Raw genomic sequence first — 21,870 nt, forward strand, 5'->3', positions numbered from 1 at the left:
ATGATGATATTTGGTTTTATTAAAAATTGAAACATATTGCACAACTAAGTGTTTTTATATGCAGGTGACAGATGCGTGCAATGCTTGTTTTGAGCAGCGACAAACTTTTACGCAGGAAGTTATTGCCAGAGTTTTGAATCAGTTGGTCTGTTATGTGAAAATTGTTTTATATGTTTGGAATGCCTTTGCAAGTTAGTTGATCTCACATGGCAAATGATTTTTAATGCAGGTTGAGCAGATTCCTCCTCCTTTACTATTCATGCGTACAGTGTTACAAGCAATTGGTGCTTTTCCATCACTGGTAAGAACCTTAAATTTCCCAGGAAATGTTGTAATGTTTTCAATTGTTTATTGTGGATTAGAATCAAAGAATTCCACGGTTAGTTGATTGTTTCCAACTATTAGAATACATGGACTTCAATAAATTTTATTTAAAGCTGCTGTATGCTTTGTTCTATACCAAGTTCCTAGATATATCTTTTCATGTTCTCTGTCTTAGGCACGTGTGTCTGACTTGCGGCCTTCTAGTCGATGGAATCCTTTTGGACTACCACGGTTTGATTCGTCAGAGTCTTCTGAGCTCATTTATCCCTGTGTTCTTCATTTCGGTACTATTTGGTGGATCATCTTCCTTGATTACGGGATTATGTCCCTGCCTTTACCTTGATTCAACATGTCTTGTCAAATTATCTCCTATTTTTCTGAAATTCCTTCAATAACATGAGAAAATTATGTGAAAAACTACCTATATTGGTCTACCGTAGTTGAAATTTGGTTCCTTGGATATTGGTCTACCGTAGAAGATGAGAGTACAGGACCACCAAATCAAGTTTAACAGGTGGAAAAAAGCAATTTTCAGCTTAATGCTCTACTTTGGCAATCAGTAGAGCCCAATATTTTCAGCACTCTTATAGGCCCAAAATATTTTTTCAAACAATATCCAATGTCACTATGATTTTGCTAATTGATTGGCTTCTCTCAAGCAATGTTCTCAAAAATTGGTTATGACAGTGCCATGGCGAAAATCAGTGGCGGTTTTGCAGCTTGTGCTTGTCGTCACAACATATGGCGGTGGCAATGCAGATTTCTCATGGCAGCTGCTTTTTGCATAACAGTTAGCTGGCAAACAACGAATATGGCAGAGATGAAAACCCTACTGAGCAGGGGCAACAACACAGAAGAAAACCCTAATGATTAGGGGTTGCACTATTGGGAAAAAGACCCTAGTTGCAGGGGACAGGAGATATGTTCTCTTTTCTGTCTTTTGGGTTTAAAGCCCAAATGATAACTTAGTTAAAAATTGGGCCATAATGGCCCAATAAACACTTCATATTTTGACCAAATACCTTAAAAACCCTACCCATTCCTCTCCTTCTTCAGTCTCACTGCTCACAGCTACTTCGCCACCATTCACTGTCGCCTTATGATTTGTCGTTATTTTAAGTTTTCAACTTGAAATTTGTGGTGTTTGAATTTGATGTTATTGTTATTTGAATTTCTAGACATAATATTATTAGTTATGGTTGTCTCTTTCATTACTTTTGCATCACAATTATATTTCTGTATTTGTTTTTGTAATTATCTATATGCATACATGGTATTTCTTTTTTATCGCAATCTTTTTGCCATAACGCAATATGGTTTCCGTTATAACTTCATAAAGAATGTTTTGGGTCTCTGGTATCTTATATTGATAACACGACTCTCAACCATCCTGATAATGATATAAGTTTTTTATGGATATGCTCCTCAGTGCAATGAATGTTGATTTTTATCATGTTAGAGATCAAATTTTAATTGGATAGGAAATTCCTTCAATGGAAAACTTGACACAACTTCTTCGTGTTCCGACTCTTACGGTTAGAAGTTTTCAATAATATGTTGAGTTTTCTGCCATGGTTTCTACATAAGGAAAAGGAAGTCATGGCAGTAGAGGGGTGTGGTGATAGAGGGCGCTCTTAATGGACACGTCACACCCAAGAGAATTGTTACTCTTTACATGACTTTCCTGACAACGTAGTCAACATTTCCAAATTTCAAATTTTTGAGCTAAAGTTCTCTCTAATGAGGTTGAAATCCAACGGTGTAGCAGAATCACCTACAACTGAGTTTCTGAAAAACTTGAATGTCACAATCTAGAGTCAATGTCTATGAATAATTGACTCAGGTGCATTTGATCATTATTCTGATAATATCTTTTTGTTCTCTTATCTTTCCTTTCCCAAAACACATCCTTTCATAATCCTAGCCATCTAAAGTAGGTTGCTAAGGAATGTCATCCCTCCCTTGTGCGCGTATGTGGGTAAAACAATTCCTCCAAGAACTAGATTTTTTGAGATTCAGCCAATGAAGATTTATTGTGATAACCAAGTTGCTCTCCACATTGCTTTTAATATAGTGTTCCATGAGAGAACTAAACACATAAATTGACTGAAATTTGCATGAAGTTTGTTGGATCAAATGATCAACTTATACATGTATTAACAATCCTTTAGAGGACCTTGGATAAGATTTATTTTTTCCATGTTTGGCACATACAATTTGTATGCTCCAACTTGAGGAGTGTTAGAATAAATAGGCTCAAATTGTATTTATTGTAAAGTTGTTGTATGCTTTGTGTTGTACCTAGTTTCTAGATTTATCTTTTCATATTCTCTTCTTTTTCCTCTTATATATTGTACTTGATGTATTCAAAGTTATTATTATGAGATCCCAAGAGAGGGAAATTCACTCTATTCATTCTCTACTTTTGTATTTTTCTCAAGTACAACTTTTAAACTCGTTTTGAAGCCCCAAATATATATATTCATTAAAGCTTTGCCAGTTATCTTTTCCCTGTTGCGCACTAATATGACAGCTTTGATTATTTTCTAACTGATATATTCGAACTAATTATTGACTTGTATAAATTACTGTAGGGGGACTTTATCATGGGGATTCTTTCTCGCCTTGTGACGAAGCAGGTTCATATATTATTGTCTTGTTTTTTGTAATCTATTATTGTGCTGTGTACTTACACATAGCTAAATGAACTGTTGCAGATATGGAAATATCCGAAGTTGTGGGTGGGATTCTTGAAGTGTGTGCAGCTGACGAAACCACAGTCTTTTAGCGTTTTGCTTCAGGTATTATTATCTATGTTTACTCTTGTAACTTATTGTCATTTTTTAAGTTACGGCACAGTTCTGAATTCGTTTTTGAGTCTCTGTTCATTATTGCGCCCTCACGTTCTATGTGATGAACGTATAAACTTAAATAAGATGAAAATATCAATTATTTGTATCCTACAGGAAGCGCTCCGCATGAAATATGTGGAACAATAGCTGCAGAGAAACTTTAGTGATTTCTTGGGTTAACTGTTAATATCGTAATTTAATGCTGTTGCTTTCAAATTGTACTTTATTCTATTTGTTAGAGTAAATGACCTTTAATGAGGTTTATTATTAGGTGCTTTGTACTTTGTGTTGATCTTAGTTCCTAGAAATATCTTCTAGAATCCTCTTATGTCCATTGTATCTGATGTATATGAAGATATTATAAATATGAAAGTCTTGAGAGGGGTTTAAGAACTTTCTCATATTCACTCTAAATCTCTATTCTTATTTCAAGTCTATTAAATCACAAGATCTTTGTACGTTTTCTTGTGGCTATCCGGAGAGCTTCTGAAACATGCTTAGTTACATAAAATTATGGTCCAGTGGAATATCAGAGTTGGCACACTTGCATGAGTTCTTCGTGTTGCGAAATCCTCCCATTTGTTGCTTCGTTTTGTGACTCTTTTGCTCCATCTCAATCCCAGAGTATGGCTTTACTGCCACCTGGTGATTTTTCGTAACTAACCCTGATGCATGGGTACTGTTATGTTATGCCGCTGATATTCTCCGTCATGTGGCAGTTCTACATGCTAGATTAGTGATACTCATACAATTGGAAATATGACTGCAGTAGTTAGATTATTATAATTATTTTTTTTTTATCTGAAGAGAATTGCATGGTCTGTATTCTGAAGAAATACTTTAGATGACATTCAATGGTAGAGCTTAATATCTGTTAATCGAGACCTCACTTACCAAATGGGTTTGGGAAGGGTTAATAAAATGTAGAAGTCAGTTGCTTTTAACTTCTTTTTTTAAATAATTACATTGCTCATACTTAATTCTTGTTTTAAGTAAGTCGTTTTCCTTCATTTTCCACCAGTTTAATATAGAAAATTTCACTAGTTTAATTTCCTCTTCTTTTTTTTTTTTCTTGGGTACACATCCTTTATTTTTTTGGAGTTTCTGAGTTTAGATGGTCTTTTTAAAAGCTTTTTAAATTTTAAAACATATGTTCTAAAGCTTTTTCGTGTGGTGTTTGCTTGCAAGCAGCTGCCTCCAGCACAATTGGAGAATGCATTAAATAGAATTTCAGCCTTGAAGGCACCATTGATTGCACATGCTAGCCAGCAAGATATACAATCCAAACTTCCGAGGTTCAAAATTTCACTGGGCACAACAATGCCATGAATTTATCTTTTTCTTTGCTTTCTCTACATCTTTTGATGGTGAACTCGTTTCATTCTTGTTTAAAAACTGTATCTTTCTCGGAGGGGTGTAGCCACTGTGTTTGTTTGTGAACGACATTGATTCTAGGTTTTTGAATGTGTTTAGGGCTGTGCTGGTTGTTCTTGGACTTGCATCCGATTCTCAGGTTTCAAGTCAAGCACAAACTACTCAAACACAAACTTCTCAGACACAGACTACTCAGACACAAACTAGTCAGACACAGACTACTCAGACACAAACTAGTCAAACACAGACTACTCAGACACAAACAAGTCAAACACAAACTAGTCAAACACAGACTGGTGAGACAAGCAACTCAGACAAGGACACAGTGACAGAGAAATCTAAAGAATCATCTACCGCGAGCTAAAATGTAAGCAACCACATGATGATGTGGTGGAATTTTCTATTCAACTGCGATTCTCAGGTTGAATTAGTCTAGACCTTACCGAGACTAACCGCACTCAGCTCTGTCCGGCACTGGAATGAAGAGCCAATACTGATAATTCAACACATTCAGATAGCTAAATAGTTGGGCTATGTGCTCAGGGTTTTTGGGCACTCATCTGTACCTTGGCATTAGGCAACAACCTTAGCGTGTACATGTATAGATGGAATAATGTGTATTGGAATGGAATGGGTTCCTATTTTGGCCCCAAATTTTTTTTTTATTTTTTTTTTCTGTTTTACATAATGTGTTCCTATTAAAATGTGTATATACACATGTTGATTTTCCCCAGTGGATGCTTTTTTAGCGTTTGTCTTGTGCATCTGTATCTCTGGTTACGACGAGGATCAGAGCATCTTTACACATACACTACCTTTTTAGATTTGCTTTTGAAATTGTGTTCAGTTACATTGATCTCTAATTTATTTGCATCGATTCTATACATAAAGTACGAAGTTACGTTCATGTTTTTGCCATTATGTTGTTGATGGCATAGCTCTAGCATGACCAAAGCATAATCATGAAGAGTTGATGTCATTTGAGACAGTTGGGTCCAAGCTTTTATCATTATGGGTTATTAGTAAATATCTTAGTAGTTCAGATTTATTTTTGGCTTTCTATTATGGATCTAGTAATGTGGGATTGCTTTTGGGTCAAGTAATATAAGATTTTGGGTCAAATAGCATAAGGTTTTGGGCCTTAGAAAACTCATTAATGTTGAGAGTGCATTCTTCCTTGACTTTTCCAAGGTAATATGCACCTATCATGGTAACTTGGAAGGCAAGAGAGAGACTTATCTCTTTTGGGAGAGAATGACCATGTGTCATTTTTTTATTGGAGAGTTTTTCTTAGTGGTCATATGACATTCTAAGAATATTTTCACCTTCTTGAGTGACCACAAGTCCTTCTCCTATAGGAGAGGATTTATGTTTTGGACTGCAAGCTAGCCAAGTTGGAGAATTTAGAATTTTGCATTTCCAAATTTAAAGACACCTTAGCCTATAAATAGAGGTGTCTTCTCCTTTGTAAATTGATTTTGAGATTAGTAGTTATGTTGTCAATTTATTTTGTGCTTTAATGCTTGTCTCCAAAGCAAAGGCTAGAACATCCCATGTGTATTCTCTGGCCACCATTTCTTGAAAATTGGTCTTATCTTACTTGAGAGTACCAAATCACGCCATTCTACAATTCCCAGAAACCAAACCGAAAGTAGTAACTCATCTATCTACATGCTTCCGTGCCATTATTCTTTCGATGAACTCTTCTTCATGCTTTGGAACATCTAGATTGAGGGGAGAGCCATCAATTGTACTATGAAATTAAATGTCTGAAGTATTTGTTGGCATTAATTTGAACAATATATAGATTATTAAGTTCAGTAAGTAGTGTACTTGTGGTACTTGTTAGGTGCAAAATCTGTTTTCGGCTAACAATCTTCCGATGGCTTAATTTAGCACTTTAAATTGATGATCGTAGTGTAGTTGAAATTATCTTCTCTTATATGATAAATTAATAAATTAGTCTAGTACTTACTATTGAAATATGGGTGTAAATATTGTACATTTCCTGTCCAGTAAATATAGTTTTGATTGTAAGAAATTCCTAAAATTAAGGGATTGAGATAGGGGTTTATTTAGTATATTTTCTCCTTATATAGAGTCCTTATATAGATTTATAGGGGCCCATTTAGCACTATTAACCTAACGTGGTTAATAATATTTGACAATATATTTGTGGGCTCAGTTTTGTATATTGTTGTTCTGATAAAAATAATACGTCTTGAAATGTCTCCTATTGCCTAGAATAAGCTAGAGAGTGGGTGTTGGAGATTATATAACGGACTCCATCCATGGTGTTTTTGCCCTAGAGAAAAGACACTTTAAATTTGTATTTGACTTTTTCTTATTCTTATTTCTTATACTCTTGTAATAGAGTATTGTGATGTTTGGGTTAAATTTTTGCTTTGAAGAGTGTTAGTGTACTTGGAGTCAAAGGGCATGGATGTAAGACCTGTGGAATTTAATTAATAAGATAATTAATTAATTAATAAATGCGAGTAGTGGGAGCCTTTATGGCATTTAATATTGATTAAGGTTCAAGTCCTATGTATGCCAATTGTGTATTGTTTAATTATTATTGTTTTTAATAATATGATTGAGCATGTTGAATGATGAGATAACTATAGAATTATAATAATCATCACGAAACATGAATTGATTGAATGATTGTGCATTGATTTGACATTGGCATGGGTATGGGTTAAAACCTTGGTGAACCCAAATTAAACTTTCTTTTTGCCAAAATTTCTTTTGGCATGAAGGTGAAAGGACATGGAAACCCTAGATGGCTATGGAGTAGCCAAGGGTGGCTGAAAAACAGACCATAAAGAACCATTGAATGGTAATTAACATTATCATTAAGCCTTGTTTTCGTTATTGGTAGTGGTGAGGTTTGAGTGAGGCATTGGGCTGAATCGAGGGGAGCTAAGGAAGGCTATTGGAAGTAAGGGGAGAATCAAGGGATACTCAAGTTTTAAGCAGGGGAAACCAGATTAGGAGAGTTGGAAATCATACTTTTATTATGTATTGTATAATTGGATGAACTGTATGATGAATAAGTGCATTTAAACTGTCTAAATTGTATGAAATTCACGTTTCTGGGATTTTTTCCAAAAATCGCCTGGCGGGTGATGACCGGACTCCAGACGACTCATCGTTCCTGAGTTAATTTTAGGTTCTTGAAGAAGAATCGCCTAGCGGTAAACTCCCAAGGCTAGGCGACACATGATTTATGCACTAGTTCTGGGTTTCTATTTGATCTGCCTGGCGGTGATGAATAACTGCCAGGCGACGCGAGCCATATTTGTCCGATTTTTGGGTTTTTTGGGTTCTTGGAAAATTTTGATGAGGGGGAAAGCTAAATGAAATTGTTAAATAATGTTTTTGATGACAAACTGTATTCAAATTTACGTATTTGAGGGCATGATTGAATGGAACAGTGGAAAGATATTTTTAGGGCTGGAAATTTAGGGTTCTGTTATCCTAATGATGAATTGGTAGTTTAGTTGTACTGGACAGAGTGAATGAATGCGCTTGGGACGAGAAGCGTATGTTAAGGGGCTGTGCAATTGATTGAAAACAAAGATGTATGCATGGCTTAGGGTTCGCAGGGCATGAAGGTATTGGGGTTTCTGGAAATTGCAGGAACCGCTTGGCGACACCTTGGCTGCCGCCAGGCGCCATATCAGAAAATTAGGATTTGTGTGTTATGGTGAGTAGGGAAGGTTAGAGGGCAATGTGGAGTGTGCGAGGGCCAAAGGGAAATTTTAGATATGATGGGTGAAGGCTACAAGTATAGGAAATGAGTGCCACAGGTTATGTATGATCACTAAGCGATAAATGGTCTTGACCAGGTTTGGGTGCTATAATAGTAGAATTCAAGTGATAAAGTCACAAGATTGGGTTGGTGAGGAAGTAAACTGAAACGTAGAGTGGTAAGATTTGGAAATGGGTGTAGTTGGAATTGTAGTGGGAATGTTGTTGAAGCATGATGGACATGTTGTATGGAAGTTGGCAGAGACTTATGCAATAATTGGAGTATATCATAAAATGTATGAGATATAAACTTACTAGTGGTATATTGTGACATGACCATATTAGAATTGTGCTAGTTTCCTTAATTGTAATTGTAGATTATGAATCTAAATGGTAGAAAAAGAAAGAGATTGGGTAATAAGGTTAAATCACTTGGTAGTTGATTAGTTAAATTGGTAAAGTTACAGTGGGTGTTAGTATCTATTGTAAGTGTGCCATCAGAGTTGGACAACCTAAATCAGAAAGCTTTGTTGTACTGATACAGCGCCTGGTGACAGAGTGGATCCGCCAAGCGATAGATGTGAAAATAGAGAGCACCTGGATCGTGTGCGCCTGGCGGCGTGAGTGGTTTCGCCAGGCGATATCTATAACGTAGGTGTTTCTGAGGTGCCACATGCCTAGCGGTACGCGTCCCCCGCCAAGCGGACTAGAGGTGTGATGCGCCTGGCGCCTAGAGTGCTACGCCAAGCGATACCGTGATACAATTGGGGTTGCTTACTTTGGAGTGCGTGACCTAAAAAGTTTAGTGGTGTTTAAAAGGTTGACTTGTTGGTGTTCTTTAAGTTGAGCTCGGAACGTATCCCTTGAGTTGAGCTCAAGATAAGGGTTAAGCATGTGGCATTCTTTAAGTGAACTCAGAATGGCATCCCTCAAGTTGAGCTCAGGATAGCGGATGAACACGAGGAACCCTTGAGTTGAGCTCGGGTTGGCGAGTGTTGCTAGTGTGAGTGTGCTGGTTGTGGCTAGTACGGATGGGTCTAGATAGATTGCCCTCCTTAGTAGTTAGTTGACGAGTTTAGTAGTCTTGGGACGTTCCGAACTATGTTTGTATTTGGGAACTCCATCTGGCGTTACAGTGTATGATCCGTAGCAATGCTTTCCCACACATGCTCTATCTGTTGTGGCCGATAGGTATGACAACAAGTCATCTTGAGGTAATCACTAGAAGATGTAGAACACGAATAACATGGTTGTGGCCATTTGATATGGAATCAAATGAGGAAAAATTCCTCTGGCGTGATTGTATGATATATAAAAATAAGTGTCTTTTATATATGTATATTTATTTATATGTTTATTCTATTAAGCTCACCCTATCTGCTTGTGATTGGCGATGATCGTGTATGCGATATACGTGAGCAGATGATGTTGTTGTAGGTGATTCTGGTGAGGCTTAGCTACGGAGCGGGGATAGCTTAAGAGTTTTATATTTTGTGATTTTTGGAATAAATTGTAATCCATGTATTACACAACTTTTGGATAGTATAATAGAGTTTATAATTATAGTTGTTGGATTATTATTGATATAATAAAAGTTTTAAATTTCCCGCATTTTGGGGAATGATGTGATATTAATTGAGACGTATTTATAGTTTTCCTTATTTTATTATTTAAATCCGTAATATCTTGACGGGATGTTACATTTGGTATCAGAGCAAAGGTTTTCAAAATGAATTTTGGGGTCTTTGAGGAGTGAGCTTACAGTGTTTCGCTTGCGAGACTATTTTGAATTTTGATTGCTAACCTTGTACTGTGTAAGACTTAACTGGATTTGTTTAGTGTGAACAGTTGAGAATGTGGCGTGCTTAGGCTATGACTAACAGAACAAGGAGGAATGTTGCTGGAGCTGATGATATCGCTCATGCTATACATAGGATGGTCGATGCGATGCTGCCTATCGCAACACAACCTAGAGCCATGGTGGCACCTATTTGCCATGTGACCATGGAGGACTTCATGACACACAGGCCAACCAAATTCTCTGGCAAGGCCACTCCCGACGAGGCAAATGCTTCGCTAAGGGAGTGCGAGAAAATTTGCGTAGTCATAGAGTGCACTGATGCACAAAAATTATCTTACGTCACCTTCCTACTAGTGGCGGATGCTGAGTACTGGTGGGTGGGAATGCAGTAGCTGATGTGGACCCGGACATAAGAGATCACTTGGACTTCCTTCAAGACGAGATTCCTGGAGAAATACTTCCCAAACAGTGCCAAACATGAGATGGAAGCTGAATTCCTCACATGTCAGCAGGGGAACCTGACTGTGCAGGCATACACAGACAAGTTTGAGTATTTGGCGAGATTTTATTCGCCCGTTGTTACTGAGGAGTGGAGGTGCAGAAAGTATGAAGGTGGGCTGAAACATGAGCTGCACCGACTTATAGTACCACTCCGGATCATGGAGTTTCCAGTCTTGGTGGAGCAAGCCAAGGCAATTGAACAACTGGAGATGGGGCCCAATAAAGTGGTGCGATCCCAGAAGACTACTGTAGACAATCTCCAGTAGAAGAAACCATATAATAGACCACAATTTTCTTCCAGGAAACTACAATGCTTCAACTGTGGTGGAGAACATCTAAGGAGGGATTTCCCAAAACATTCTGGCAGTTCTGGAGGAGGCTCTAGCACTTGCAAGTGCTACATTTGTGATCAGACTGAGCATTATGCTCAACATTACCTGAACAAGAAAGCAGCTGGAGGTGCACCAACTAAGAAACCAGTCGGAGAGCGGCCTAGAGCACCAGGGTGTGTGTTTGCACTGATGACCACCGAGGTGACTCAGTCAGGTAGCCTGGTGCAAAATACTTGCTTGCTTTTTGGTAACAGTGTGGTGGTTGTGTTGTATGATTCAGGAGCTACCCATTCATTCGTATCCAATGAATGTATGAGGGGGCTCGGACTTGTGATGCGAGAGCTGGGGTGCGAGTTAATAGTCGCGACACCGACGTCTAGTGAGGTATCCACCGGCTCTGTTTGTGTGGGATGCCCTATGGAGGTGGCGGGCCGCATGTTCAAGGTGAATCTCATCTGCCTACTAATGGTGGGCCTAGACGTGATTCTGGGAATGGATTGACTGTCAAGCAACCATGTTGTCATCGATTGCGGACGGTGTAGAGTAGTGTTCCCGGATGCAGCAGGATTGCAGCTTATATCATCCAATTAGGCAGTGAAGGAAATTGAAGCTGGAGCTACCTACTTTATGATAGTGGCTCAAACAGAAAAGAAAAGCACTTTAGAGCAAATTGGTATGATTCCACTAGTTCAGGAGTATGCAGATGTGTTCCCAGACGAGATACCAGAATTGCCACCAAGTAGGGATGTGGATTTCACTATTAATCTTATCCCTAGAGCTGGCCCAATGTCCATGGCACCGTATCGGATGACGCCAACAGAGTTGGCTGAGTTGAAGAAGCAGATAGAAGACCTGCTTGAGAAGAAGTTCATCTGACCTAGTGCATCACCTTGGGGAGGACCTGTACTCTTGGTAAAGAAGAAGGACAACACTTCAAGGTTGTGTGTTGACTATTGTCAGTTGAATAAGCTGACCATAAAGAATAAGTACCCATTGCCGAGGATTGGTGACCTGTTGGATCAATTGAGGGGAGCAGTAGTGTTCTCTAAAATTGACTTGAGGTCTGGATATCATCAGATCTTGGTCAAGCTTGAGGATGTGCAGAAGACGACTTTCAGATCACGGTATAGACACTACGGGTATGTGGTGATGCCGTTTGGGGTGAAAAATGCTCCTGCCATATTCATGGACTATATAAATATGATTTTTCGGCCTATCTGGACCAATTTGTCGTTGTATTCATTGACGACATACTGATATATTCTGAGAGCTGGAAGGAACACGCAGATCACCTCAGAGTGGAATCCTTAGAGAGCATCGGTTGTACGGGAAGTTGTTCAAAGTGTGAATTTTGGCTGGATGAGGTATAGTTCTTGGGCCATGTGATTTCAGCCGAAGGGATAGCAATGGACCCGAATAAGATTGAGACAATGGTGAAGTGGGAGAGGCCACAAACGGTTACCGAGGTGCGAAGTTTCTTTGGTTTAGCGGTATACTATAAGCGTTTCGTCGAGGGGTTCTCCAAGATGGTGAGTCCACTAACACAACTCACTAGAAATGATCAACCTTTCTCTTGGACTAATGAATACGAAGCTTGCTTCGAGGATATGAAGAAGAGGTTGACGACTGCACCGGTGTTAGCTATTCCAAACACGACTAAAACATTTGAAGTATATTGCGATGCCTCATATCAGGGGCTGGGTTGTGTGTTGATATAGGAGAAACGACCAGTTACTTATGCATCTCGTCAACTGAAGGTGCATGAGAAGAACTACCCTACGCATGATTTGGAGCTAGCTGCGGTAGTATTTGCCCTCAAGACTTGGAGGCATTATTTATATGGTGCATAGTTTCAAGTATTCAACGATCACAAGAGTTTGAAATATTTGTTTGATCAGAAGGAGTTGAATATGAGACAGAGGCGCTAGATGGAATATCTGAAGGATTACGACTTTGAGCTATTATACGATCCTTGTAAAGCTAATGTCATAGTAGACACCCTGAGTAGAAAGAGAATTCATATGTTAGCCATGATGATGAAGGAACTAGAGCTGATTGAGAAGCTGCAGGATATGAATTTGGAACTGAATATGGGGGCAGGTACTATATGGTGTAGTATGTTGAAAATCACCACTGAGTTTCTAGATGAGGTCCGGGTGGAACAGAGTAATGACCAAGAGCTGCAACATATTATTGGTGAGTTGGGCACTGATAAGAGAAAGGATTATAAGATGGGTAAGGATGACATCCTACGTTTTAGAGAGAGGGTTTGCGTACCTAGAAGCCCTGTATTGAGGAAGATACTCTTGGAGGAAGGGCATAAGAGTCGTCTTAGCATACATCCAGGTATGACTAAGATGTATAAGGATCTCAAAGCGACCTTCAGGTGGACAGGTATGAAGACTGACGTAGCAGATTATGTGGCATCATGTTTAGTATGCCAGAAGGCGAAGATTGAACACCAGAGACTGGGTGGCACGTTGGAGCCTCTTAACATTCCTCAGTGGAAATGGGACAACATTTCGATGGACTTTGTTACACATCTGCCGAGGTCTATAAGGGGACATGACTCAATCTGGGTTATTGTAAATAGATTGATGAAATGTGCACATTTTCTATCTATCAATCAGAAGATGTCCGTAGACAAACTAGAAGAGTTATATGTTAGGGAGATGGTCAGACTGCATGGGGTGCCTACGAGTATTGTGGTAGCCAGGGACCCGAGATTTACATCGAGGTTTTGGAAGTCGCTTCAGAAAGTATTGGGTACTCAACTGAGAATGAGCTCAACCTATCATCCTCAAACAGATGGTCAGTCTGAGAGAACTATACAGTCATTGGAGGATCTATTGAGGACATGTGTTTTGGATCACTTCGGCACTTGGAGTGATATGCTGCCATTGGTGGAATTCACTTATAATAATAGCTATCATTCTAGTATTGGAATGGCACCATACGAGGCTTTGTATGGTAGGAGATGTAGAGCACCGTTGTGTTGGCAACAAGATGGAGAGTTAGTGATACTTGGACCAAAATTCCTACAACAAACCACTGAGAAAGTGAAGGTGATACAAGATAGGATGCGTGCAACTCAGAGTCGGTAAAAATCCTACGTAGATAAGAGGAGGAGGCGCTTGAGTTTGAGGCAGGTGACCATGTGTTTCTCAGGGTTACGCCTACAACAGGTATTGGGAGAGCACTCAAGTCGAGGAAGTTGACTCCTCGATTCATCGGTCCATACCAGATCACGAGGAGGATTGGACCTGTAGCGTACGAGATTGCCTTGCCACCTCACCTGGCGAATCTTCATAATGTATTCCATGTATCGCAACTGAGGAAGTACATTGCGGATCCTACCCATGTGCTGGAGGAGGATGATGTCTAGGTGCGAGAAGACCTGGCGATTAGAGTTGGACCAGTGAGAATCTTGGATTCTCAAGTCAAACAACTCAGAGGGAAGGAGATTCGAACTGTGAAGGTTCTCTGGGATGAGGCAACTCAGGAGATGACATGGGAGATGGAGGATCTCATGAGGAAATCATATCCTACCTATTCCCTAGTAATTAATTAATAAATGCGGGTAGTGGGAACTTTTATGGCATTTAATATTGATTGATGTGATGGGAAAATGTATTAGCTCAAATGATTGAGAGTACTTAATTGTGTGAAAGGACTGAGGTTCAAGTCCTATGTATGTCAATTGTGTATTGTTTAATTATTACTGCTTTTAATAATATGATTGAGCATGTTGAATGATGAGATAACTATAGAATTATAGTAATAATCACGAAACATGAATTGGTTGAATGGTTGTGCATTGATTTGGCATTGGCATGGTTATGTATGTCAATTGTGTGAAAGGACTGAGGTTCAAGTCCTATGTATGTCAATTGTGTATTGTTTAATTATTACTGCTTTTAATAATATGATTGAGCATGTTGAATGATGAGATAACTATAGAATTATAGTAATAATCACGAAACATGAATTGGTTGAATGGTTGTGCATTGATTTGGCATTGGCATGGTTATGGGTTCAAACCTTGGTGAACCCAAATTAAACTTTTGTTTTGCCAAAATTTCCTTTGGCATCAAGGTGAAAGGGCATGGAAACCCTAGATGGCTAAGGAGCAGCCAAGGGTGGCTGAAAAACAGACCATAAAGAACCATTGAATGGTAATTAACATTATCATTAAGCCTTATTTTTGTTTTTGGTAATTAACATTATCATTAAGCCTTATTTTCGATTTTGGTAATTAACCTAGCATTAAGGCACCATTAAAAGGCCAATTTCTGTTAAGACGAAGGGTTTTGCAAGGCTATGATTGTACTTAGAAAATAGAGCACGAAATTTGAGAGTGGTGAGGTTTGAGTGAGGCATTGGGCTGAATCGAGGGGAGCTAAGGAAGGCTATTGGAAGCAAGGGGAGAATCAAGGGATACTCAAGTTTTAAGCAAGGGAAACCAGGTTAAGAGAGCTAGAAATCGTACTTTTATTATGTATTGTATAATTGCATGAACTGTATGATGAATGGGTGCATTTAAACTGTCTAAATTGTATGAAATTCACGTTTCTAGGATTTTTTCCAGAAATCGCGTGGCGGGTGATTACTTGCCGCCAGGCGACACATCGTTCCTGAGTTGATTTTGGGTTCTTGAAGAAGAACCGCTTGGCGATAAACTTCGGACCGCCAAGCGCTGCGTGATTTATGCACCAGTTCTGGGTTTCTGTTTGATCTGCCTGGCAGTGATGAATAACTGCCAAGCCACGCAAGCCGTATCAGCTCGATTTTCGGGTTTTCTGGGTTCTGGGAAAATTCTGATCGGGGGGAAAGCTAAATGAAATTGTTAAATGATGTTTTTGATGATAAATAATATTCAAATTTACGTATTTGAGGACAAACATTGGAAAGATATTTTTAGGGCTGGAAATTTAGGGTTCTGTTATCCTAATGATGAAATTGTAGGAACTGCTTGGCGGCACCTTGGCTGCCGCTAGGCGCCATATCAGAAATTTGGGATTTATGTGTTGTGGTGAGCAGGGAAGGTTGGGGGTAATGTAGAGTGTGCGAGGGCCAAAGGGAAATTTTAGATATGATGGCTGAAGGCTACAAGTATAGGAAATGAGTGCCATAAATTTATGTATTGTCGCAACCGAAATCGCGACGGGAGGGTGAACCGAAAAAATAAAACGGGTTTAAAAAAAGATTTGGAGTCGCCACCATAGTTATTCTGGAAACTATGGAAAACCATAAAAATAAAACAAGTCTGCTAAAAACCAGATTTTAGATTCGGGAGTCGGTTACGCGTAGGGAAGGTGTTAGCACCCTACCGCGCCCGCCTGAGGGCGGTACCTTTAATTAAAAATGCAAAGTTCATGTGGTTTTCAAAATATTAATTTTCCCCAAAAATAATAAGACAAAAATGCTAAAAAGAAACAAAAATATTTTTTAATTTTTTGGGCCCGACAAGGATTGACCTTGGTCCTACGTATTCTCATTCAAAATGAAAAATCAGGGATACGTAGTTCTTTAAAAGATATTTGGAAAACAATTTGAGAAAATGATTTGATTTTTGTGGAAGTGAACCTGACAAGGACTGGCCTTGCTCCTACGTATCTCATGGTGGAGAATCAAGGATCACGTAGTTCTTAAAAAAGACTTTTTGCTTGAAAATGTTGATATTTTTGTATTTTAAACAAAAATGTATTTTTTTTGGTATTTTTTGAATTACTTGAAAATATGTGTCATACGACGCGAGCGGTCGGATAAACACTAAAAGAGAAAAAAAAAACTATTTTTGGTATTTTTGAAAATGAGAGTCACACGGTGCAGGCGACCAGACAGACACAATAAAGCAAAAAAAGAACATTTTCCGTTTTTTCTATTTTTCTATTTTTTTTTTGTAATTTTTATAATGTAAAACATTTTTGTTCAATCTTTTTTTTTGAGAAAAAAAAATAGATAAATGACAAAAAAGGATAAAAGAAAATTTAATAACAAAAGGACAAAAGTGAAAGAAAGAATATAATAATAATAATAATAATAATAGGGTGCATGAGTAATGTGTGAGGTGCATGAAGTAAACATAAAACACAGGCCCAAAACAAGATAAACATAAACAGGGGTGCAAGGTTATTAATTATGGTGGTGCACGAAGTAAAACATGAAACAAGGGTGACAGGGGTGCGAGGTTAGTAAATATTAGGGGTACTCGCAGACAAAATTAAAACAGGGGTGCGAGATGAAGGAAAAAAGGGGTGCGCATAGTAAAGCATGAAACAAGTGTGGCAGGGGTGCGAGGTTAGTAAATATCAGGGGTACTCGCAGCAAAATTTAAAATAGGGGTGCGAGATAAAGGAAAAAGGGGGTGCGTAGAGTAAAATGTGAAACAAGTGTGGCAGGGGTGCGAGATCAGTAAATATCAGGGGGTACTCGCAGCATAAAATTAAAACAGGGGTGCGAGATAAAGGAAAAAGGGGTGCACAGAGTAAAACATGAAACAAGTGTGGAAAGGGGTATGACGTTAGTAAATATCAGGGGGTACTCGCAGCATAAAATTAAAACATGGGTGCAAGATAAAAGAAAAAGGGGTGCGCAGAGTAAAACAAATCCAATTTTTCAAACCCTAATGAAGTGAGCTCTCCTTCACAAACACAAACAGCTCCTTCCTCATCACCGCAGACCACCACCACGACTCCAACAGCAACCGCCGTCACTGCACGTCCCACCGCCGGCAAAAGACGCCGCCGCCGCCGGCGGTCACCGTCGAAGGTGTCGCCGGCTAGAACAAGCCTCCCGAATCGCCTCTTTTCTTCCTTCTTCCTCCCGCGCAACCACATGACGACACCACTTCCCTTCACGCGAGACACCAACTCCCCGGTCTGTCAAAGCCGTCGGCGACGGCGCTAAACCATACCAGAAGCGATGCCGGCCTCCAAGGTGCTCCAAGGTTCTTCAACCTCTTCCCGCACGAGCCACACCGGGTTTGGAAGCTACGCCTCCAAGCCTTACTGTCGCGCCGCAACTGTGATCGGAGTCGTCATCACTATCCCCTTTCGACTTGTGCTTTACTATTCCGAATTGTGCTGGGTTGTGATGATGAATTTGGAGTGTTTTATTGTCTTGTTTGTGGTGTATGCAAATTCGGGTGGTGTTTGTATTTGTGTAGGTGGAATGGCGTTGATGATTCACGGTGGTATTGGGTTGGGGTTATGTGTTGTTGACATTGTGAGGACGACTCTTGCCGATCTCTTCAATCTCTCTTCCCCTTCTCAAAGATGTTACTTCCCCTCTTTTGTAGTAATGTTTCCCTGTGTTTGTTTTTTCAATTTGATTCTCCTCTGTGTGGTTCATCATGAATTCCTGATGCCTATGTTTCTTGAGCCATGTGAGAAGTGGAAAGGGGGGTTGCTTCCTGCAACATGGCTACCCTATCTCCTGTCCACCATAGACACCATCTTTCCATTGATCTATGCAATCTTCTCTCTCTTATTATTTTTTTAATCTATTTTATTTTTTCTTAAATAATAAAAAGTAAAAAAGGAATATAAAGAAAATTATAAATAAAATAAAAATAAATAAAATAAGATTAAATTGAAGAAAATAATAATAATAATAATAATAATAATAATATAAAATAAAATAAAACAAAATAAAATAAAATAAAAATAGAATAGAATAATAATAATAAAACAAAATAAAATAAAATAAAATAAGAAATAGAATAGAATAATAATAATAAAATAAAAGTAAAGTAAAATAAGATGAAAAGAAAAAAAAGAAAAAAAAAGTAAAATAAGATTATGAGGAAAAAAAGTAAAATACATTATAACCCGGACAAAAATGGGTGTTGACAGCTGCCCCTCTTTACTTATATTTTGTTAGTTAATATGAAAATGTGACATTTTCAAATTATCGTAGTAAAAGATAAGTAAAGATAGAGACACTAATTTTGTCCGGATTTTCAAACGGAAAAAGATGAGTAAAAATGGACTCAAACGTGTCTGACGACCAATTCCGTGAAGAGAGTCATGATTTGGAAAGTAATAAAAGACTTAACCATTCCATAGGAGAGGGTCTTAATGTGACAAAAATCAATGACCATTCCATCGGAGAGGGCCTTGATATAAACATAAAAAGATCAATGACCATTCCATCGGAGAGGGCCTTGATGTAAACATAAGAAAATCAATGACCATTCCATCGGAGAGGGCCTTGATGTAAACATAAGAAAACCAATGACCATTCCATCGGAGAGGGCCTTGATGTAAACATAAGAAAATCAACGACCATTCCATCGGAGAGGGCCTTGATGTAAATATAAGAAAATCAATGAGCATTCCATCGGAGAGGGCCTTGATGTAAACATAAGAAAATCAATGAGCATTCCATCGGAGAGGGCCTTGATGTAAACATAAGAAAACTAATGACCATTCCATCGGAGAGGGCCTTGATGTAAACATAAGAAAATCAACGACCATTCCATCAGAGAGGGCCTTGATGTAAATATAAGAAAATGAATGACCATTCCATCGGAGAGGGCCTTGATGTAAACATAAGAAAATCAACGACCATTCCATCGGAGAGGGCCTTGATGTAAACATAAGGATAACCATGACCATTCCATTGGAGAGGGTCTATACCTGAAAGGATGAACCTGAAGGTGATTTTGACATGTTGGCAAACATCATGTGAATGCTTAACATCGATGAAACTTGTACACAATATTTGTACCGATTTAATTTTTTCAAATTTTCTCTTTTTGAACAATTTTTTTAATTGACTTTCATTGATTTTTATGATGTATGATGGATGATGTGATATGATGAAAATGCATGATAATGGCGAAACATGTCAAAGGGAATCTTTTGCACTTTTATTTTTTGCATTTTTTGAACAACTGGCCTAAGACGCCAAGCAACTTGGGCTTTGTGGGGTAGATTAATCTGGATCGATGGGCCAGACAAAGTTGGGCTTAGGCCAGATAAAACTGGGCTTGGGGACCAGACAAAGCTGGGCTTAGGCTAGATAAAACTGTGCTTGGGGCCAATACGAAATTGGGCTCGTGGGCCAGATAAAACTGGGCTTGGTGGGCCATTGTGAAACTGGGCTTGGTTGGGCCAGTGCAAAACTACGCTTGATAGGCTAGACAAAACTAAGCTTAGGCTAGATAAAACACGGCTTAAAGGCCATTCAAAGTTAGCTTTATGGAAAGTACGAAACTAAGTTTGGAGGATATATAGGTCTTTCATATGAATGAAGATGACCATCAATTTGAGAAATGTCAAGAAGATTATTTTTGTAAATTGATTCCTTCAGAAGAAACAATGGTTGAAGAAGTATGATTCATGAAAATTCTCACTAGTGTAGTGATGTCAAGATTCTGTTGCTTTCTGAATCAAGTGTCAACACACGACACGACAATATGACATGCAAATGGTTATGCATGATAGAAAGCACGTTTTCTTATTTTTAAGCACAAGGAATCAAAACATTATTGTAGAGATCAAGATCCTGAAATGTATGAATGCATGATGAAAAAGTTGTTATGCTCTGCCTTTTTGAAGTTTTGTTTTTTTTATGATATGTCCTCTTTTCAGTCATCAAACTTATTATTATGGAGAACGCATGATGAAATTCGAAGTATTTTGAAATGAAGTTTTTGAAAAGAAAGTAGTGATTGCAAGAGAGAAGTGACAAGGTGTTCAGACATTGGTTAGCACGTTTTTAAAGAGGAGAAACATGGTGCCGAAACCTTGGCAGGGTGTTGAAACCTTAACTTAAAGAGGAGAAAACAAGGTGTAAAAACCTTAGCAGAGTGTAGAAACCTCAACTTAAGCAAGAGAAACAAAGTGTCAAAACCTTGGTGTGGGGATCAAGGTGTCGTAACCTTGATATGTAGGAGAAAACAAGGTGTAGAAAACATGGTGTAGGGATCAGGGTGTCGTGACCCCGATGTGCGAGAGAAAACAAGGTATCAAAACCTTGGTGCAGGGATCGGGGTGTCGTAACCCTGATATGCCAGAAAAATCTTAATTGATAAGGATTTTGTAATTTGAAGGAGGAAACATGAATATATGTTGATCTTTTTGTGTTTTTGAAGGAGAAGGATTCGATAACCATTCAAATGAATGAAAAGGGCTTTTATCTAAAAGATTTTTTTTGGACTGAGGGCAACATATGTTATGGTTGTTTGTGCAAGATGCATGTCATTATGTCAACTCATGAATGATGAATGTATGTACAACCCTTTTTGATTTTCTTGTTACTCAAGGTGTTAAAACCATAATGCTATAACCAGGGTGTCGAAACCCTGATATGCATGAAAACCTAAATGTGTGATGGAAAAAGGTTGGTTGTGCCTTGTCTTTTGATTTTTCTATGCATGCCTGAGTCAATTGTTTTATTTGCAATCATCAAACTCATTGATTTTGAATGTTCCATGAAAGTGAGGGATGTTACACATCTCGAGGTCCAACATCTGAAATGATCATACATTTGACTTTCTCCTTCGCAAAATTCATGTGGACTTGCCTGAATTTGCAGACAAGCATAAAGTGGGGACTTCTGGGTATGTTATTCCTCACACACCCCTTAAAGGAGAAGTAATTTGTGAATGTCAAGGCGAAAAACACAAGAGTTCCTAAAAAGGTTGCCCCAATTTTGGTGTTTTAGAACAAGTGCTTGAGAATATGGACACGGAGTGTTAGGGCGAGAAACTCATGAGATACACAAAGCTACCTCAATTTTGGCGTATCTATAAGAATTTGTAAGAAGTATGAATTTTGTGTCAGAAAAGATAGTGGATATGGAAGGGATTCAATCAAAAGGATTGCCTAAGCTGGTTTATGTTCTTTTCACTTGCCTTTGATCAGATGACATGAAGTTTCCTTCTTCTTGAGACATTTTATTTATTTATTTTTTGAAATCA

At 38.6% G+C, this 21,870-nt stretch overlaps 2 protein-coding genes across 7 annotated transcripts in view; both read left to right on the forward strand.

Annotated features, from left to right (window-relative positions):
- ESP4 (HEAT repeat-containing protein) overlaps nucleotides 1-5,303 on the forward strand; it is a 31,234-nt gene extending 25,931 nt beyond the window's left edge. Inside the window, exons 22-28 of one of the 6 annotated variants that reach the window (XR_014985453.1) lie at nucleotides 65-145; nucleotides 230-301; nucleotides 500-608; nucleotides 2,919-2,963; nucleotides 3,042-3,125; nucleotides 4,368-4,471; nucleotides 4,650-4,832. Coding sequence is in view for 4 of the 6 variants with exons in the window: in XM_028050916.2 (XP_027906717.1) it covers nucleotides 65-145; nucleotides 230-301; nucleotides 2,919-2,963; nucleotides 3,042-3,125; nucleotides 4,368-4,471; nucleotides 4,650-4,914 (651 nt within the window). In the remaining 2 variants the exon portion in view is untranslated. Of the gene's footprint in view, nucleotides 1-64; nucleotides 146-229; nucleotides 302-499; nucleotides 609-1,011; nucleotides 1,410-2,918; nucleotides 2,964-3,041; nucleotides 3,126-4,367; nucleotides 4,472-4,649 lie in introns of those variants that run through there. The other 5 variants (XM_085668298.1, XM_028050916.2, XM_028050917.2 and 2 more) reach the window with 5 other exon arrangements.
- Nucleotides 5,304-10,589: 5,286 nt separating this feature from the next.
- LOC114165402 (uncharacterized) lies at nucleotides 10,590-11,816 on the forward strand. Its single transcript, XM_028050041.1, has 3 exons — nucleotides 10,590-10,870; nucleotides 10,976-11,384; nucleotides 11,532-11,816. The coding sequence occupies exons 1-3, from the start codon at nucleotides 10,590-10,592 to the stop codon at nucleotides 11,814-11,816; spliced, it is 975 nt and encodes a 324-aa protein (XP_027905842.1).
- Nucleotides 11,817-21,870: the final 10,054 nt, after the last annotated feature.

Source organism: Vigna unguiculata, chromosome 10, assembly GCF_037176805.1.
Source record: "Vigna unguiculata cultivar grain cowpea cultivar isolate G323 ecotype 2 chromosome 10, ASM3717680v1, whole genome shotgun sequence".
In the NCBI taxonomy this organism is placed as follows: Eukaryota; Viridiplantae; Streptophyta; class Magnoliopsida; order Fabales; family Fabaceae; genus Vigna; species Vigna unguiculata.